Here is a 14581-nt window from a genome sequence, read left to right on the forward strand (position 1 = left end):
GGCATTAAATGAGGAACAAAAAACAGATAAGGATTTTAGCAAGTTCCTTCCAACATGGGTGCATGTCTCTAAGAATGGGTGTGTTACTCAGTGCTGTCTATGGGGAATAGTTGGTGATGAATTGGGGAAGGTGCTGTATCAGGAACAGTTGGTGATCTGGGACCCAGATTATTGGAATTCTGTAATAGGTTTGTGTATAAAGTGGAAGCACTTTGTGAAGAGCATTGAGCAGTCACTGAGTGACTGTACTCAGTGCTTCAGTCCCACACCCCCAGATCTCTCCCACGGACTACAGCCAAAGGTTTGATGATATGTCTGGAGTCCTACAAATGATGCCAATTGAATGGCTTGTTGAGCATGAAATGGAAGCAACTGATCTGACTGTGCAGCTATCGGAAGGGTGCGCACTGCAGAGCGATATCAGAACACGGGCAGGCGCAAGTCACAGTGAGTTAGTTTATTGTTGAAAATACAATTGTTACAAATACAAGCTGCCCCAGAGGTGGCCGTAGCACTGACCTACCAGGGAGAGCAACTTGGCTTTACAGATAAACACACAAACTAAAGACGTCTGTTGACCAGGTCAACAGGCTGTAAGTTTAAGCATAAATTTCCCTTATTTTTAACTATTTTCAAATCGAAGCTGTTTGAAAATTAATGAAACAAGATAGATCATTTATTTGTTCTTTGTACAATGTGCAAATGGAGTCTTTCAGCTGTTTCTCTGCCATGTCCGCGCAACACCAGTTTGTAAAGAGTGAAAGGGAAGAACGTTGGCCTGTTCTGCAGAAGGATCCAAGCAGACCAGTTAGTGTGTCAGACAGTGCGTCCAGAGAGTGACAGTGAGGCTTCAGAACCAACCTGAGCAAAGCATCTCCAGTTTTGGGGGTTAATGGGTGGGAGCAGCAGGGTACTATCGATCTGGACTGAGAGGGAGGGGGGACTGAGCAAGAGGGAGAGAGGGGGGGGCTGAGTGAGGGGGGTCTGAGGAAGAGAGAGAGGGGGAGGGGGGACTGAGCAAGAGGGAGAGAGAGGGAGGGAGGGGGGCTGAGGGAGGGGGGTCTGAGCGAGAGAGACTGAGCAAGAGGGAGAGAGGGGGGACTGAGCAAGAGGGAGAGAGGGGGGACTGAGCAAGAGGGAGAGAGAGGGAGATGGGGGGGACTGAGTGAGGGGGGGTCTGAGCAAGAGAGAGAGGGGAGACTGAGCAAGAGGGAGAGAGGGGGGACTGAGCAAGAGGGAGAGAGAGGGAGAGGGGGGGACTGAGTGAGGGGGGTCTGAGCGAGAGAGGGGAGACTGAGCAAGAGGGAGAGAGGGGGGACTGAGGGAGAGAGAGGGAGAGAGGGGGGGGCACTGAGTGAGGGGGGTCTGAGCGAGAGAGCGAGGGAAGACTGAGCAAGAGGGAAAGAGGGGGGACCGAGCGAGAGGGAGAGAGGGGGGACTGAGCAAGAGGGAGAGAGGGGAGACTGAGCAAGAGAGAGAGAGACTGAGCGAAAGAACGACGGGGAGACTGAGCGATAGGGAGAGAGGGGGGACTGAGCAAGAGAGATGGGGGGGCAGAACGAGAGAGCGAGGGGGGGACTGAGCGAGAGAGCGAGGGGGGGACTGAGCGAGAGAGATGGGGGGGCAGAACGAGAGAGCGAGGGGGGGGACTGAGCGAGAGAGCGAGGGGGGGACTGAGCGAGAGAGCGAGGGGGGGACTGAGCGAGAGAGCGAGGGGGGGACTGAGCGAGAGAGCGAGGGGGGGACTGAGCGAGAGAGCGAGGGGGGGACTGAGCGAGAGAGCGAGGGGGGGACTGAGCGAGAGAGCGAGGGGGGGACTGAGCGAGAGAGCGAGGGGGGGACTGAGCGAGAGAGCGAGGGGGGGACTGAGCGAGAGAGCGAGGGGGGGACTGAGCGAGAGAGCGAGGGGGGGACTGAGCGAGAGAGCGAGGGGGGGACTGAGCGAGAGAGCGAGGGGGGGTCTTAGCGAGAGAGCGAGGGGGGGACTTAGCGAGAGAGCGAGGGGGGGAATTAGCGAGAGAGCGAGGGGGAGACTTAGCGAGAGAGCGAGGAGGGGACTTAGCGAGAGAGCGAGGAGGGGACTTAGTGAGAGAGCGAGGGGGGGACTTAGCGAGAGAGCGGGGGGGGGGACTTAGCGAGAGAGCGAGGGGGGGACTTAGCGAGAGAGCGAGGGGGGGACTTAGTGAGAGAGCGAGGGGGGGACTTAGCGAGAGAGCGAGGGGGGGACTTAGCGAGAGAGCGAGGGGGGGACTTAGCGAGAGAGCGAGGGGGGGACTTAGCGAGAGAGCGAGGGGGGGACTTAGCGAGAGAGCGAGGGGGGGACTTAGCGAGAGAGCGAGGGGGGGACTTAGCGAGAGAGCGAGGGGGGACTTAGCGAGAGAGCGAGGGGGGGACTTAGCGAGAGAGCGAGGGGGTACTTAGCGAGAGAGCGAGGGGGGGGACTTAGCGAGAGAGCGAGGGGGGGGACTTAGCGAGAGAGCAAGGGGGGGGACTTAGCGAGAGAGCGAGGGGGGGAATTAGCGAGAGAGCGAGGGGGGGACTTAGCGAGAGAGCGAGGGGGGGACTTAGCGAGAGAGCGAGGGGGGACTGAGCGAGAGAGCGAGGGGGGGACTGAGCGAGAGGGCGAGGGGGGGACTGAGCGAGAGAGCGAGGGGGGGACTGAGCGAGAGAGCGAGGGGGGGACTGAGCGAGAGATCGAGGGGGACTGAGCGACAGCGAGGGGGGACTGAGCGAGAGGGGGACTGAGTGAGAGAGCGAGGGGGGGGACTGAGCGATAGGGGGACTGAGTGAGAGAGCGAGGGGGGACTGAGCGAGGGGGGGGACTGAGAGGGATAGAGAGGGGGGGACTGAGCGAGGGGGGGACTAAGCGAGAGAGCGAGGGGGGACTGAGCGAGAGGGGGGACTGAGCGAGAGAGCGAGGGGGGGACTGAGCGAGAGAGCGAGGGGGGGACTGAACGAGAGAGCGAGGGGGGGGACTGAGCGAGAGAGCGAGGGGGGGACTGAGCGAGGGGGGGGACTGAGCGAGGGAGGGACTGAGCGAGAGATCGAGGGGGGACTGAGCGAGAGAGCGAGGGGGGGACTGAGCGAGAGAGCGAGGGGGGGACTGAGCGAGAGAGCGAGGGGGGGACTGAGCGAGAGAGCGAGGGGGGACTGAGCGAGAGGGGGACTGAGCGAGAGGGCGAGGGGGAGACTGAGTGAGAGAGCGAGGGGGGGACTAAGCAAGGGGGGACTGAGCGAGAGAGCGAGGGGGGGGGACTGAGCGAGAGAGCGAGGGGGGACTGAGAGAGAGAGCTAGGGGGGGACTGAGCGAGAGAGCGAGGGGGGGACTGAGTGAGTGAGCGAGGGGGGGACTGAGCGAGGAGAGCGAGGGGGGGACTGAGCGAGGAGGGGACTGAGCGAGAGAGCGAGGGGGGGACTTAGCGAGAGAGCGAGGGGGGACTTAGCGAGAGAGCGAGGGGGGGACTTAGCGAGAGAGCGAGGGGGGGACTTAGCGAAGAGAGCGAGGGGGGGGACTTAGCGAGAGAGCGAGGGGGGGGACTTAGCGAGAGAGCGAGGGGGGGGACTTAGCGAGAGAGCAAGGGGGGGGACTTAGCGAGAGAGCGAGGGGGGGAATTAGCGAGAGAGCGAGGGGGGGACTTAGCGAAGAGAGCGAGGGGGGGACTTAGCGAGAGAGCGAGGGGGGACTGAGCGAGAGAGCGAGGGGGGGACTGAGCGAAGAGGGCGAGGGGGGGACTGAGCGAGAGAGCGAGGGGGGGACTGAGCGAGAGAGCGAGGGGGGGACTGAGCGAGAGATCGAGGGGGACTGAGCGACAGCGAGGGGGGACTGAGCGAGAGGGGGACTGAGTGAGAGAGCGAGGGGGGGGACTGAGCGATAGGGGGACTGAGTGAGAGAGCGAGGGGGGACTGAGCGAGGGGGGGGACTGAGAGGGATAGCGAGGGGGGGACTGAGCGAGGGGGGGACTAAGCGAGAGAGCGAGGGGGGACTGAGCGAGAGGGGGGACTGAGCGAGAGAGCGAGGGGGGGACTGAGCGAGAGAGCGAGGGGGGGACTGAACGAGAGAGCGAGGGGGGGGACTGAGCGAGAGGGGGACTGAGCGAGGGGGGGACTGAGCGAGGGAGGGACTGAGCGAGAGATCGAGGGGGGACTGAGCGAGAGAGCGAGGGGGGGACTGAGCGAGAGAGCGAGGGGGGGACTGAGCGAGAGAGCGAGGGGGGGACTGAGCGAGAGAGCGAGGGGGGACTGAGCGAGAGGGGGACTGAGCGAGAGGGCGAGGGGGAGACTGAGTGAGAGAGCGAGGGGGGGACTAAGCAAGGGGGGGACTGAGCGAGAGAGCGAGGGGGGGGGGACTGAGCGAGAGAGCGAGGGGGGACTGAGAGAGAGAGCTAGGGGGGGACTGAGCGAGAGAGCGAGGGGGGGACTGAGTGAGTGAGCGAGGGGGGGACTGAGCGAGAGAGCGAGGGGGGGACTGAGCGAGGAGGGGACTGAGCGAGAGAGCGAGGGGGGGACTTAGCGAAGTGGGCGAGGGGGGGGACTTAGCGAGAGGGGCGACTTAGCGAGAGGGCGAGGGGGGGGACTGAGCGAGGGGGGACAGAGCGAGAGAGCGAGGGGGTGACTGAGCGAGAGAGCAAGAGGGGGGACTGAGCGAAGAGGGCGACTTAGCGAGAGGGCGAGGGGGGGGACTGAGCAAGGGGGGACTGAGCGAGAGCGCGAGGGGGGACTGAGCGAGAGAGCGAGGGGGGGGACTGAGCGAGAGAGCGAGGGGGGACTGAGCGAGAGAGCGAGGGGGGACTGAGCGAGAGAGCGAGGGGTGAATGAGCGAGAGAGCGAGGGGGGGACTGAGCGAGAGCGCGAGGGGGGGACTGAGCGAGAGAGAGAAAGAGACTGAGCGAGGGAGAGAAGGGGACTGAGCGAGAGAGAGAACTGGACTGAGCGAGAGAGCGACGTGGGGGACTGAGCAAGAGAGAGGGGGACAGAGCGAGAGAGAGAACTGGACTGAGCGAGAGAGAGGGGGACAGAGCGAGAGAAGAGGGGGACAGAGCGAGAGAGAGGGGGACAGAGCGAGAGAGATGGGGACAGAGCGAGAGAGAGGGGGACAGAGCGAGAGAGGGGGACTGAGCGAGAGAGCGGGGGACTGAGCGAGAGAGGGGGGGACTGAGCGAGAGCCCAAAGAGGGGATTGAGTGAGGAAGAGGAGAGACTGAGCGAGGAAGGGAGAAGGGGACTGAGCGAGGGAGAGAGAAGGGGACTGAGCGAGGGAGAGAGAAGGGGGAGTGAGCGCGGGAGAGAGAAGGGGACTGAGCGAGGGAGAGAGAAGGGGACTGAGCGAGGGAGAGAGAAGGGGACTGAGCGAGGGAGAGAGAAGGGGACTGAGCGAGGGAGAGAGAAGGGGACTGAGCGAGGGAGGGAGAAGGGGACTTAGCGAGGGAGAGGAAGAGGACTGAGCGAGGGAGGGAGAAGGGGACTGAGCGAGGGAAGGACAAGGGGACTGAGCGAGGGAGAGAGAAGGGGACTGAGCGAGGGAGAGGAAGGGGACTGAGCAAGGGAGGGAGAAGGGGACTGAGCGAGGGAGAGAGAAGGGGATTGAGTGAGGAAGAGGAGAGACTGAGCGAGGAAGGGAGAAGGGGACTGAGCGAGGGAGAGAGAAGGGGACTGAGCGAGGGAGAGAGAAGGGGAGTGAGCGAGGGAGAGAGAAGGGGACTGAGCGAGGGAGAGAGAAGGGGACTGAGCGAGGGAGAGAGAAGGGGACTGAGCGAGGGAGAGAGAAGGGGACTGAGCGAGGGAGAGAGAAGGGGACTGAGCGAGGGAGAGAGAAGGGGACTGAGCGAGGGAGAGAGAAGGGGACTGAGCGAGGGAGGGAGAAGGGGACTTAGCGAGGGAGAGGAAGAGGACTGAGCGAGGGAGGGAGAAGGGGACTGAGCGAGGGAAGGACAAGGGGACTGAGCGAGGGAGAGAGAAGGGGACTGAGCGAGGGAGAGGAAGGGGACTGAGCAAGGGAGGGAGAAGGGGACTGAGCGAGGGAGAGAGAAGGGGACTGAGCAAGGGAGAGGAAGGGGACTGAGAGAGAGAGGGAGAAGGGGACTGAGCGAGGGAGAGGAAGGGGACTGAGTGAGGGAGAGGAAGGGGACTGAGCGAGGGAGGGAGAAGGGGACTTAGCGAGGGAGAGGAAGAGGACTGAGCGAGGGAGGGAGAAGGAGACTGAGCGAGGGAAGGACAAGGGGACTGAGCGAGGGAGAGAGAAGGGGACTGAGCGAGGGAGAGGAAGGGGACTGAGCGAGGGAGGGAGAAGGGGACTGAGCGAGGGAGAGAGAAGGGGACTGAGCAAGGGAGAGGAAGGGGACTGAGAGAGAGAGGGAGAAGGGGACTGAGCGAGGGAGAGGAAGGGGAGTGAGCGAGGGAGAGGAAGGGGACTGAGCAAGGGAGGGAGAAGGGGACTGAGCGAGGGAGAGTGAAGGGGACTGAGCAAGGGAGAGGAAGGGGACTGAGAGAGAGAGGGAGAAGGGGACTGAGCGAGGGAGAGGAAGGGGACTGAGCGAGGGAGGGAGAAGGGATTTGAGCGAGAAAGAGGGGCATCGGAGAGAGAGGGGATGACAGAGAGAGAGGGGGCAGAGAGGGAGAGGGGGCACAGAGAGAGAGTGAGAAGGGGCACAGAGAGAGAGAGAGAGAAGGGGCACAGAGAGAGAGGGGGCACAGAGAGGGACAGAGGGGGGCACAGAGAGGGACAGAGTGGGCAGAGAGGGAGAGAAGGGGGCACAGTGAGGGACAGAGGGGGGCAGAGAGGGAGAGAAGGGGGCAGAGACGGAGAGAGGGTGGGGCGAGAGGGAGAGAGGGGGTGACAAAGAGAGAGAGGGGGGGAGAGAGAGAGAGGGGGCTCAGAGAGGGAGAGAGAGTGGGGCAAGAGGGAGAGAGGGGGGATAGAAAGGGAGGGGGGGGGACAGAGAGGGAGGGGGGGGACAGAGAGCAGAGAGTGTGTGAGAGAGAGGATGGGCTGAGAGAGAGAGGGGGGGCGGGGGGGGGATTGAGAGAGTGAATGAGGGACATCCACAGCCAGTCCAGACAGGATGACTAAACAACAAACACCATTTGCTGACAGGCCCTCATTGCTCAAGCTGCCTGTAGAATTGATCCATTCACGACTTTAACCATTAACAATCAACTACTGATTCCAAAGAAACTGACAAGGCATTGTTTCCAGAATGCAATAACATCTCTTGTTGTACAAACTAACAAATAGTAAGGTTGGATTAAATAATGAGGATGTATTTGAAGTGAAAGCTGAGCAGATCATCCTGAGCTGTCAGTCTTGGGGATGGTTTGTGAGTGTTTGCTAAGAGTTGAGGTGGTAATACTCAGGCTGCTGTCCCCTCACCATCAGGGGAAGGAGGGGACTATGTGCTTTCTTTGGGAGGGGTAGGCGGAGGGGGAGGGGGCTGGGTGCCAGTGGCAGTTTTGATCGAATTGAGAGTTTTGCTGAGCCAGGAGTTTTTGGCAGCTTGGATCTCATTGAGGAGAGCCCCTCGGTGATGCTCCAACTCCTGTGAAAGATAGAAACAGGAAACAGTGATTGTAACTAATTCATCAACCCTGAGACAGAATCACCAACCCCAGAACGTGTACACGTACGTGTACCCGGAGCCAGAGACCACCCTGTACGCGTACCCGGAGCCAGAGAACGCCCTGTACGCAGACACAGCCAGAGACCACCCTGTACGTGTACCCGGAGCCAGAGAACGCCCTGTACGCACACACAGCCAGAGACCACCCTGTACACGTACCCGGAGCCAGAGAACGCCCTGTACGCACACACAGCCAGAGACCACCCTGTACACGTACCCGGAGCCAGAGAACGCCCTGTACGTGTACCCGGAGCCAGAGAACGCCCTGTACGCGTACCCGGAGCCAGAGAACGCCCTGTACGCACACACAGCCAGAGACCACCCTGTACGCGTACCCGGAGCCAGAGAACGCCCTGTACGCGTACCCGGAGCCAGAGAACACCCTGTACATGTACCCGGAGCCAGAGACCACCCTGTACGTGTACCCGGAGCCAGAGAACGCCCTGTACGCACACACCGCCAGAGACCACCCTGTACACGTACCCGGAGCCAGAGAATGCCCTGTACGCACACACAGCCAGAGACCACCCTGTACGCGTACCCGGAGCCAGAGAACGCCCTGTACGCACACACAGCCAGAGAACGCCCTGTACGCGTACCCAGAGCCAGAGAACGCCCTGTACGCACACACAGCCAGAGACCACCCTGTACGCGTACCCGGAGCCAGAGAACGCCCTGTACGCGTACCCGGAGCCAGAGAACACCCTGTACATATACCCGGAGCCAGAGACCACCCTGTACGTGTACCCGGAGCCAGAGAACGCCCTGTACGCACACACAGCCAGAGACCAGCCTGTACACGTACCCGGAGCCAGAGAACGCCCTGTACGCGTACCCGGAGCCAGAGAACGCCCTGTATGCGTACCCGGAGCCAGAGAAGGCCCTGTACGCACACAGAGCCTGAGACCACCCTGCTCACAGACACATACAGAGCCTGAGACCACACTGTACACGCACATGGAACATACAGTGCAGAGGGAGGCCATTCAGCCCATCGAGTCTGCACCAACTTAAGCTCTCACTTCCACCCTATCCCCGTAACTCAATAACCCCATCTAACCTTTTTGGTCACTAAGGGCAATTTATCATGGCCAACCCACCTAACCTGCACGTCTTTGGACTGTAGGAGGAAACCGGAGCACCCGGATGAAACCCACACACACACGGGGCGAACGTGCAGACTCCGCACAGACAGTTACCCAGCGGGGATTCGAACCTGGGACCCTGGCGCTCTGAAGCCACAGTGCTACCCACTTGTGCTACCATGCTGTCCCAAAACACAGAGCAGGAAACCGCCCTGTACTCACACACCCAGCCGGAGACCACCCTTTGTACATACACAGAGCAGGGGGCCACCCTGTACTCACACACAGAGACTGATCCTCCCCCTCGCCCCTCTTCCTCAAGCCTCTCTTTCCGCTCCCCCCCCTCCCCCACAGCCCTTCTCCCTCATCCTCCCCCCCACCCCCCCTTTTCCTCCCCCCCCGGCCCTTCTCCCTCCCCGGCCTCTCCCCCTCATCCTCCCCCCGGCCCCTCTCCCTCATCCTAGCCCCTCATCCTTATCCTCCCCCCCGGATCCTCTCCCTCATCTCCCCCCCCCCGCTCCACCCTCAGGGTCCCTTTCCCTCATCCCCCCCCCCCCCCCCCCCCCCCCCGGGCCCCTCTCCCTCATCTCTCCTCTTAGCTCTTAGGCCCCTTCCCCTCATCTCTCCCCCGGGCCCCTCTCCCTCATCTCGCCCCCTGGGCCCCTCTCCCTCATCTCGCTCCCCCGGGGCCCCTTTCCCTCATCTCTCCCCCCGGGTTCCTTTCCCTCATCCCCCCCCCCCACGGGGCTCCTTTCCCTCATCCCCCCCGGGGCCCCTCCCCCTCACCCCCCCCCCTTCATCCGCATCCCTCCCCCTCATCCTCCCCTGCGCCTCCCTCACCCTTCCCTTCTCCCTCATTCTTCCCCCTGCCTCTCTCCCGCATCCTCCTGTTGCCCTCTGTCTCATCCCTCACCCACCCTTCTGCCTCATCTCTTCCCCTACCCCTGCTCCCTTCCTTGGGCACCCCCTTGCCCTCCCTGTCCTCCAGTGGGTGCAGGTGGAGCCCCCATTTTGGGCAGGTACCTGTATTTTACACTTGGCCTCCACCAGCTGCAGTTTAGTCTGTGCCAGCTCCAGCTCCATCTCCCTCAGCTGCTTCTTCAGAAGCTCCTTCTCCTCGTCCATGTCCTGGTCTGTGAGATCCTGGCCTTGCTCTGGGAGCTGGAACTCTCCATCCTTCCTGAAGAGCTCACAGCACTGATCACAGGACATCACTTTACTCTGCGATTGAACAGAGAGATCACTCAGTAAAGACGTTGGCCAAGGCTTTTCATTAATCCAGCAGAAATATTTTCATGCCACCCCTCTGACAGAGGTACAGATATCACCGTAAAATTATAGACTGGCTGTTCAGGGGGTGACATCAGGAAACAATGTTCACAGAATTGTGGAAATTTGGAACCCAAAGGGCTGCTGTGGCTGGGGGTCATTTCAAACCAAGCTCAATAAATTTCTCTAAGACAAAGGTAAAGGGTGTTATGGAAGCAAGGCAGGTCGATGAAGTGAAGAGACAGATCAGCCATGATCTCATTAAAATGGTGGCATTGGTTCAAGGGGCTGAATGGTCTTTTTACTCTTTCATGGGATATGGGTATCACTGGGTTGCCAAAATTTATTGCCCATACCTAATTGCCCTTGAACTGAGTGACTGACTAGGCTACTGCAATAGTGGTGAAAAGACTGCGTTAAAGGCTGTGAGTTTGAATGTGCGCAGCATTTGTAACACAATGAATGAATTGTCAGCATAGATAGAAATAAATATGTATGACTGGATAGCCATCACAAACACATGGCTGCAGGGTGCCAGAGCTGGGACCTAAATATTAGGGTCATTAGTCTGTGAAATCCGCTTCCCCAGAAAATCGGATCGTTGAGTTTATTCACGGCGGAGTTAGACTGATTTTTGACAGACAAGGGGAGTCGAGGGTTATTAGGGGGTAGACAGGAAAATGGAACTGAGACCCCAACTAGATCAGCCATGGTTGTAGTGAAAGGCAGAGTAGGCTTGAAGGGCCCAATCCTGCTCCTTAGTCCTATGTTTCTATTGCAGGGAAAATTGAAAGAGTCAGCCAGGGGCAGGATTCTCCAGCCTCCCAGCCGCGTTTCGCAACAGTGGGACGCTGCGTGCCTTTCGCTGGCGGCAGAATTCTCCCCTCCCACTGATTTCAATAGGATTCCCCTGCCGGGAAACCCGTGAGCAGCACCAGAGAATCCTGCTGCCATCGAACGGCCGGAGAATTCTGGCCCACATTATTGTAAGTTTAGACTCACGTCAGTTAGCCCAGGAAAGGATTGTAGATGCAGCCCATCAAGTCTGCACCGAATCTCTGAAAAAGCACCCTACCCGATTCCCGTAGCCTCACCTAACCTGCACATCATTTAACACCAAGGGGAAATTTAGCATGGCCAATCCACCAATCCTCTTTCGACTTTTTACAATTGATGATAATTTCATGGTGACAATTACCAGATTTTATGAATTGAATTGAAGTTCTACCAGCTGCCATGGGGGAGGGGGATTTGGGGGATTGTCTATTCTCTAAAAGGACACTGCTTGGTTCTGTTGTTTCTGAGAACCAATGCTCTATTTGCAGCAAGTATTCACACATTTGGATCCCTATACGGGGTTGGAGTGTCTCCTTCATCCCAATCTATCTGACGCCCGAGTCTGTGATCTGACATCATTAATACATCAGCATCAGAAATGTTAACCCTTTACTCGACATCTCTCGCTTCCCCCAATCATACTTCCTTCCTCCTGCAATTATAGTCAGACAGGTGCTGCCTGAAAAGGTGTTTGAAATAGATTGCCAGAATGGAACTGTATATATAATTGAAAAGGAAGGACCAATTATCTTTCACAAAGCAGGCAACAGGGTCTGTGTTGTTTGATTTTATTTTAAAACATCGTTAATAGATGTGGGCTTCACTGGATTGGCCAGCACTTTTATTGCCCACTCCCTAACTGCCCTTGAGAAGGTGGTGGTGAGCCACGTTCTTGAACAGCTGCAGTCCCCGTGACATAAGAACATAAGAACTAGGAGCAGGAGCAGGCCATCTGGCCCCTCGAGCCTGCTCTTCCATTCAATGAGATCATGGCTGATCTTTGTGGACTCAGCTCCACTTTCCCTCCCGAACACCATAACCCTTAATCCCTTTATTCTTCAAAAAACTATCTATCTTTATCATAAAAACGTTGAATGAAGGAGCCTCAACTGCTTCACTGGGCAAGGAATTCCATAGATTCACAACCCTTTGGGTGAAGAAGTTCCTCCTAAGCTCAGTCCTAAATCTACTTCCCCTTATTTTGAGGCTATGCCCCCTAGTTCTGCTTTCACCCGCCAGTGGAAACAACCTGCCCGCATCTATCCTATCTATTCCCTTCATAATTTTATATGTTTCTAGAAGATCCCCCTGCATCCTTCTGAATTGCAACGAGTACAGTCCCAGTCTACTCAACCTCTCCTCGTAATCCAACCCCTTCAGCTCTGGGATTAACCTAGTGAATCTCCTCTGCACACCCTCCAGCACCAGTACGTCCTTTCTCAGGTAAGGAGACCAAAAGTGAACACAATACTCCAGGTGTGGCCTCACTTACACCTTATACAATTGCAGCATAACCTCCCTAGTCTTAAACTCCATCCCTCTAGCAATGAAGGATAAAACTCCATTTGCCTTCTTAATCACCTGTTGCACCTGTAAACCAACTTTTTGCGACTCATGCACTAGCACACCCAGGTCTCTCTGCACAGCAGCATGTTTTAATATTTTATCATTTAAATAATAATCCTTTTTGCTGTTATTCCTACCAAAATGGATAACCTCACATTTGTCAACATTGTATTCCATCTGCCAGACCCTAGCCCATTCACTTAACCTATCCAAATTCCTCTGCAGACTTCCAGTATCCTCTGCATTTTTTGCTTTACCACTCATCTTAGTGTCGTCTGCAAACTTGGACACATTGCCCTTGGTCCCCAACTCCAAATCATCTATGTGCTGTTCGGGAGTGCCGGGACTTTGAGCCAGGCACAGCGATATATTTCCAACACAGGATGGTGCGTGGCTTGGACGGGAATTTGAAAGTGGTGGTGTTCCCATGTGTGTGCTGCCCTTGTCCTTCGAGGTGATAGAGGTTGCAGGTTTGGAAGGTGCTGTCGAAGGAGCCTTGTGAGCTGATGAATTTCTGACCACATGTTCTGCTATTTCTCCCCCTGTAACATCACTCTGTTCCAGCTCTACCTCAGCTGACCCCCTCATTGGTATCGTTGTTACCTCTAGACTCGACTATTCCAACATGTTCCTGGCCAGCCTCCCACGTTGTATGTATTGTTTTTTTAAAAATGAATTTCGAGTACCCAATTCATTTTTTCCAATTTTAGCGTGGCCAATCCACCTACCCTGCACATTTTTGGGTTGTTGGGGCGAAACCCACGCAAACACGGGGAGAATATGTAAACGCCACATGGACCGTAACCCAGAGCCAGGATCGAACCTGGGACCTCGGTGCCGTGAGGCTGTGCTAACCCACTGCGCCACAGTGCTGCCCTACGTTGTACCTATTGTAATGGTCTACACCACATTAGACTAAATGCTGAGTTTTCAGTGAATCTTACTCACGGGTCATCAGTCACCACTACATTACCTGGGTACGTGTTTAATGTGACTTAGTAAGAGGCGCAGAGAGGTGAGGACAGGAAAGGAGATGAGAGGTAGTCACTGGCCAGCAATGCTCACATCCCAAGAATAAATAAATAAGAAAAAGCAGTTGCTGAACACGGCCTGGTCAATATCTCTTTGCTGATTTGTATCTGAATTCCATCCAGCTGACTTGGCTCCATATTGCATGAGGTCCGTAGAGTATTAGAAACATAAGCACAGAAAATGCCCTTCAGCCCATCACATCTGCGCCGGGCAAAAACAACCACCTAACCATTCTAATCCCATTTTCCAGCACTTGGCCCATAGCCTTGTGTGCCCTGGGATCGCAGTGCACATCTAAATACTTCTTAAATATTAGGAGGGTCTCTGCCTCAACCACCCTTTCAGGCAGTGAGTTCCACACTCCCACCATCCGGTGGACATGTACACCAAGATCCCTCTGATCCTCGGTGCATCCCAGGTTCTTGCCATTTATCATGTATTCCCTTGCCTTATTTGTCCTGCCCAAGTGCATCACCTCACATCTATCCGGATTGAATTCAATTTGCCACTGATCAGTCCATTTTAAAAAAAATAAAAAATTTAGAGAACCCAATTATTTTTTCCAAGGGGCAATTTAGCGTGGCCAATCCACCTAACCTGCACATCTTTGTGTTGTGGGGGTGAAACCCACACAGACACAGGGAGAGTGTGCAAACTCCACACAGACAGTAACCCAGGGCCGGGATCGAACCCAGGTCCTCAGCGTCGTAGGCAACAGTGTTTAACCACGGCGCCACCGTGCCACCCATTTGACCAGATCATCTGACCAGCCAGTCTATATCCTCCTGTAATCAAAGGCTATCCTCCTCACTATCACCCACCAATTTTCAGATCATCCGCAAAATTACAGATCAACCCTCCTACATTCATATCTAAATCATTTATATAACACAAACAGCAAAAGTCCCAACACTGATCCCTGTGGGACCCCGCTGGACACCGGCTTCCAGTCAGGAAAACACCCCTCGACCATTGCCCTCTGCTTCCTGCCACACAGCCAATTTTGGATCCAATTTGTCAATATCTCTCCACCACCTCCAACAGTGCAGCACTCCCTCGGGACTGCGCTGGAGTGATAGACACCATTCCTGTGCCCAGTCTCTGGAGGTGGAGTTTTATAAAGCTTTTGCTCGTTTATATTCCAGCACCCAAGATACAGGCTGATATTCCATTAGCTTTT

The 14581-nt window shown here is 56.9% G+C and overlaps 2 protein-coding genes across 6 annotated transcripts in view; both read right to left on the reverse strand.

The window, feature by feature from the left end:
- Positions 1–442: 442 nt before the first annotated feature.
- LOC140427369 (uncharacterized) lies at positions 443–7182 on the reverse strand. The gene is made up of 3 exons (XM_072512916.1): positions 7176–7182; positions 1078–1961; positions 443–969 (listed from the first exon to the last, which is right to left on the reverse strand). Exons 1-3 carry the CDS (start codon positions 7180–7182, stop codon positions 817–819), a joined length of 1044 nt encoding a protein of 347 aa, XP_072369017.1. The 3' UTR covers positions 443–816.
- Positions 7133–14581, reverse strand: part of rabgap1l (RAB GTPase activating protein 1-like) — a 934074-nt gene continuing 926625 nt past the window's right edge. For all 5 annotated transcript variants that reach the window (XM_072511773.1, XM_072511772.1, XM_072511776.1 and 2 more), the window contains 2 exons: positions 9721–9918; positions 7133–7531 (listed from right to left, as the gene is read on the reverse strand). In XM_072511773.1, coding sequence (XP_072367874.1) covers positions 7385–7531; positions 9721–9918 — 345 coding nt within the window. In that variant the 3' untranslated portion in view covers positions 7133–7384. The remainder of the gene's footprint in view (positions 7532–9720; positions 9919–14581) is intronic.

This window comes from Scyliorhinus torazame, chromosome 7, assembly GCF_047496885.1.
Source record: "Scyliorhinus torazame isolate Kashiwa2021f chromosome 7, sScyTor2.1, whole genome shotgun sequence".
NCBI lineage: Eukaryota > Metazoa > Chordata > Chondrichthyes > Carcharhiniformes > Scyliorhinidae > Scyliorhinus > Scyliorhinus torazame.

Excerpts from the sequence above, each read along its gene's own strand:
- LOC140427369 (XM_072512916.1), bottom strand. Across the intron at positions 970-1,077 it reads CCCTCTCTCCCTCTTGCTCA|CCCCCCCCTCTCTCCCTCTT; the intron begins GTCTCTCTCGCT and ends CCCCTCACTCAG.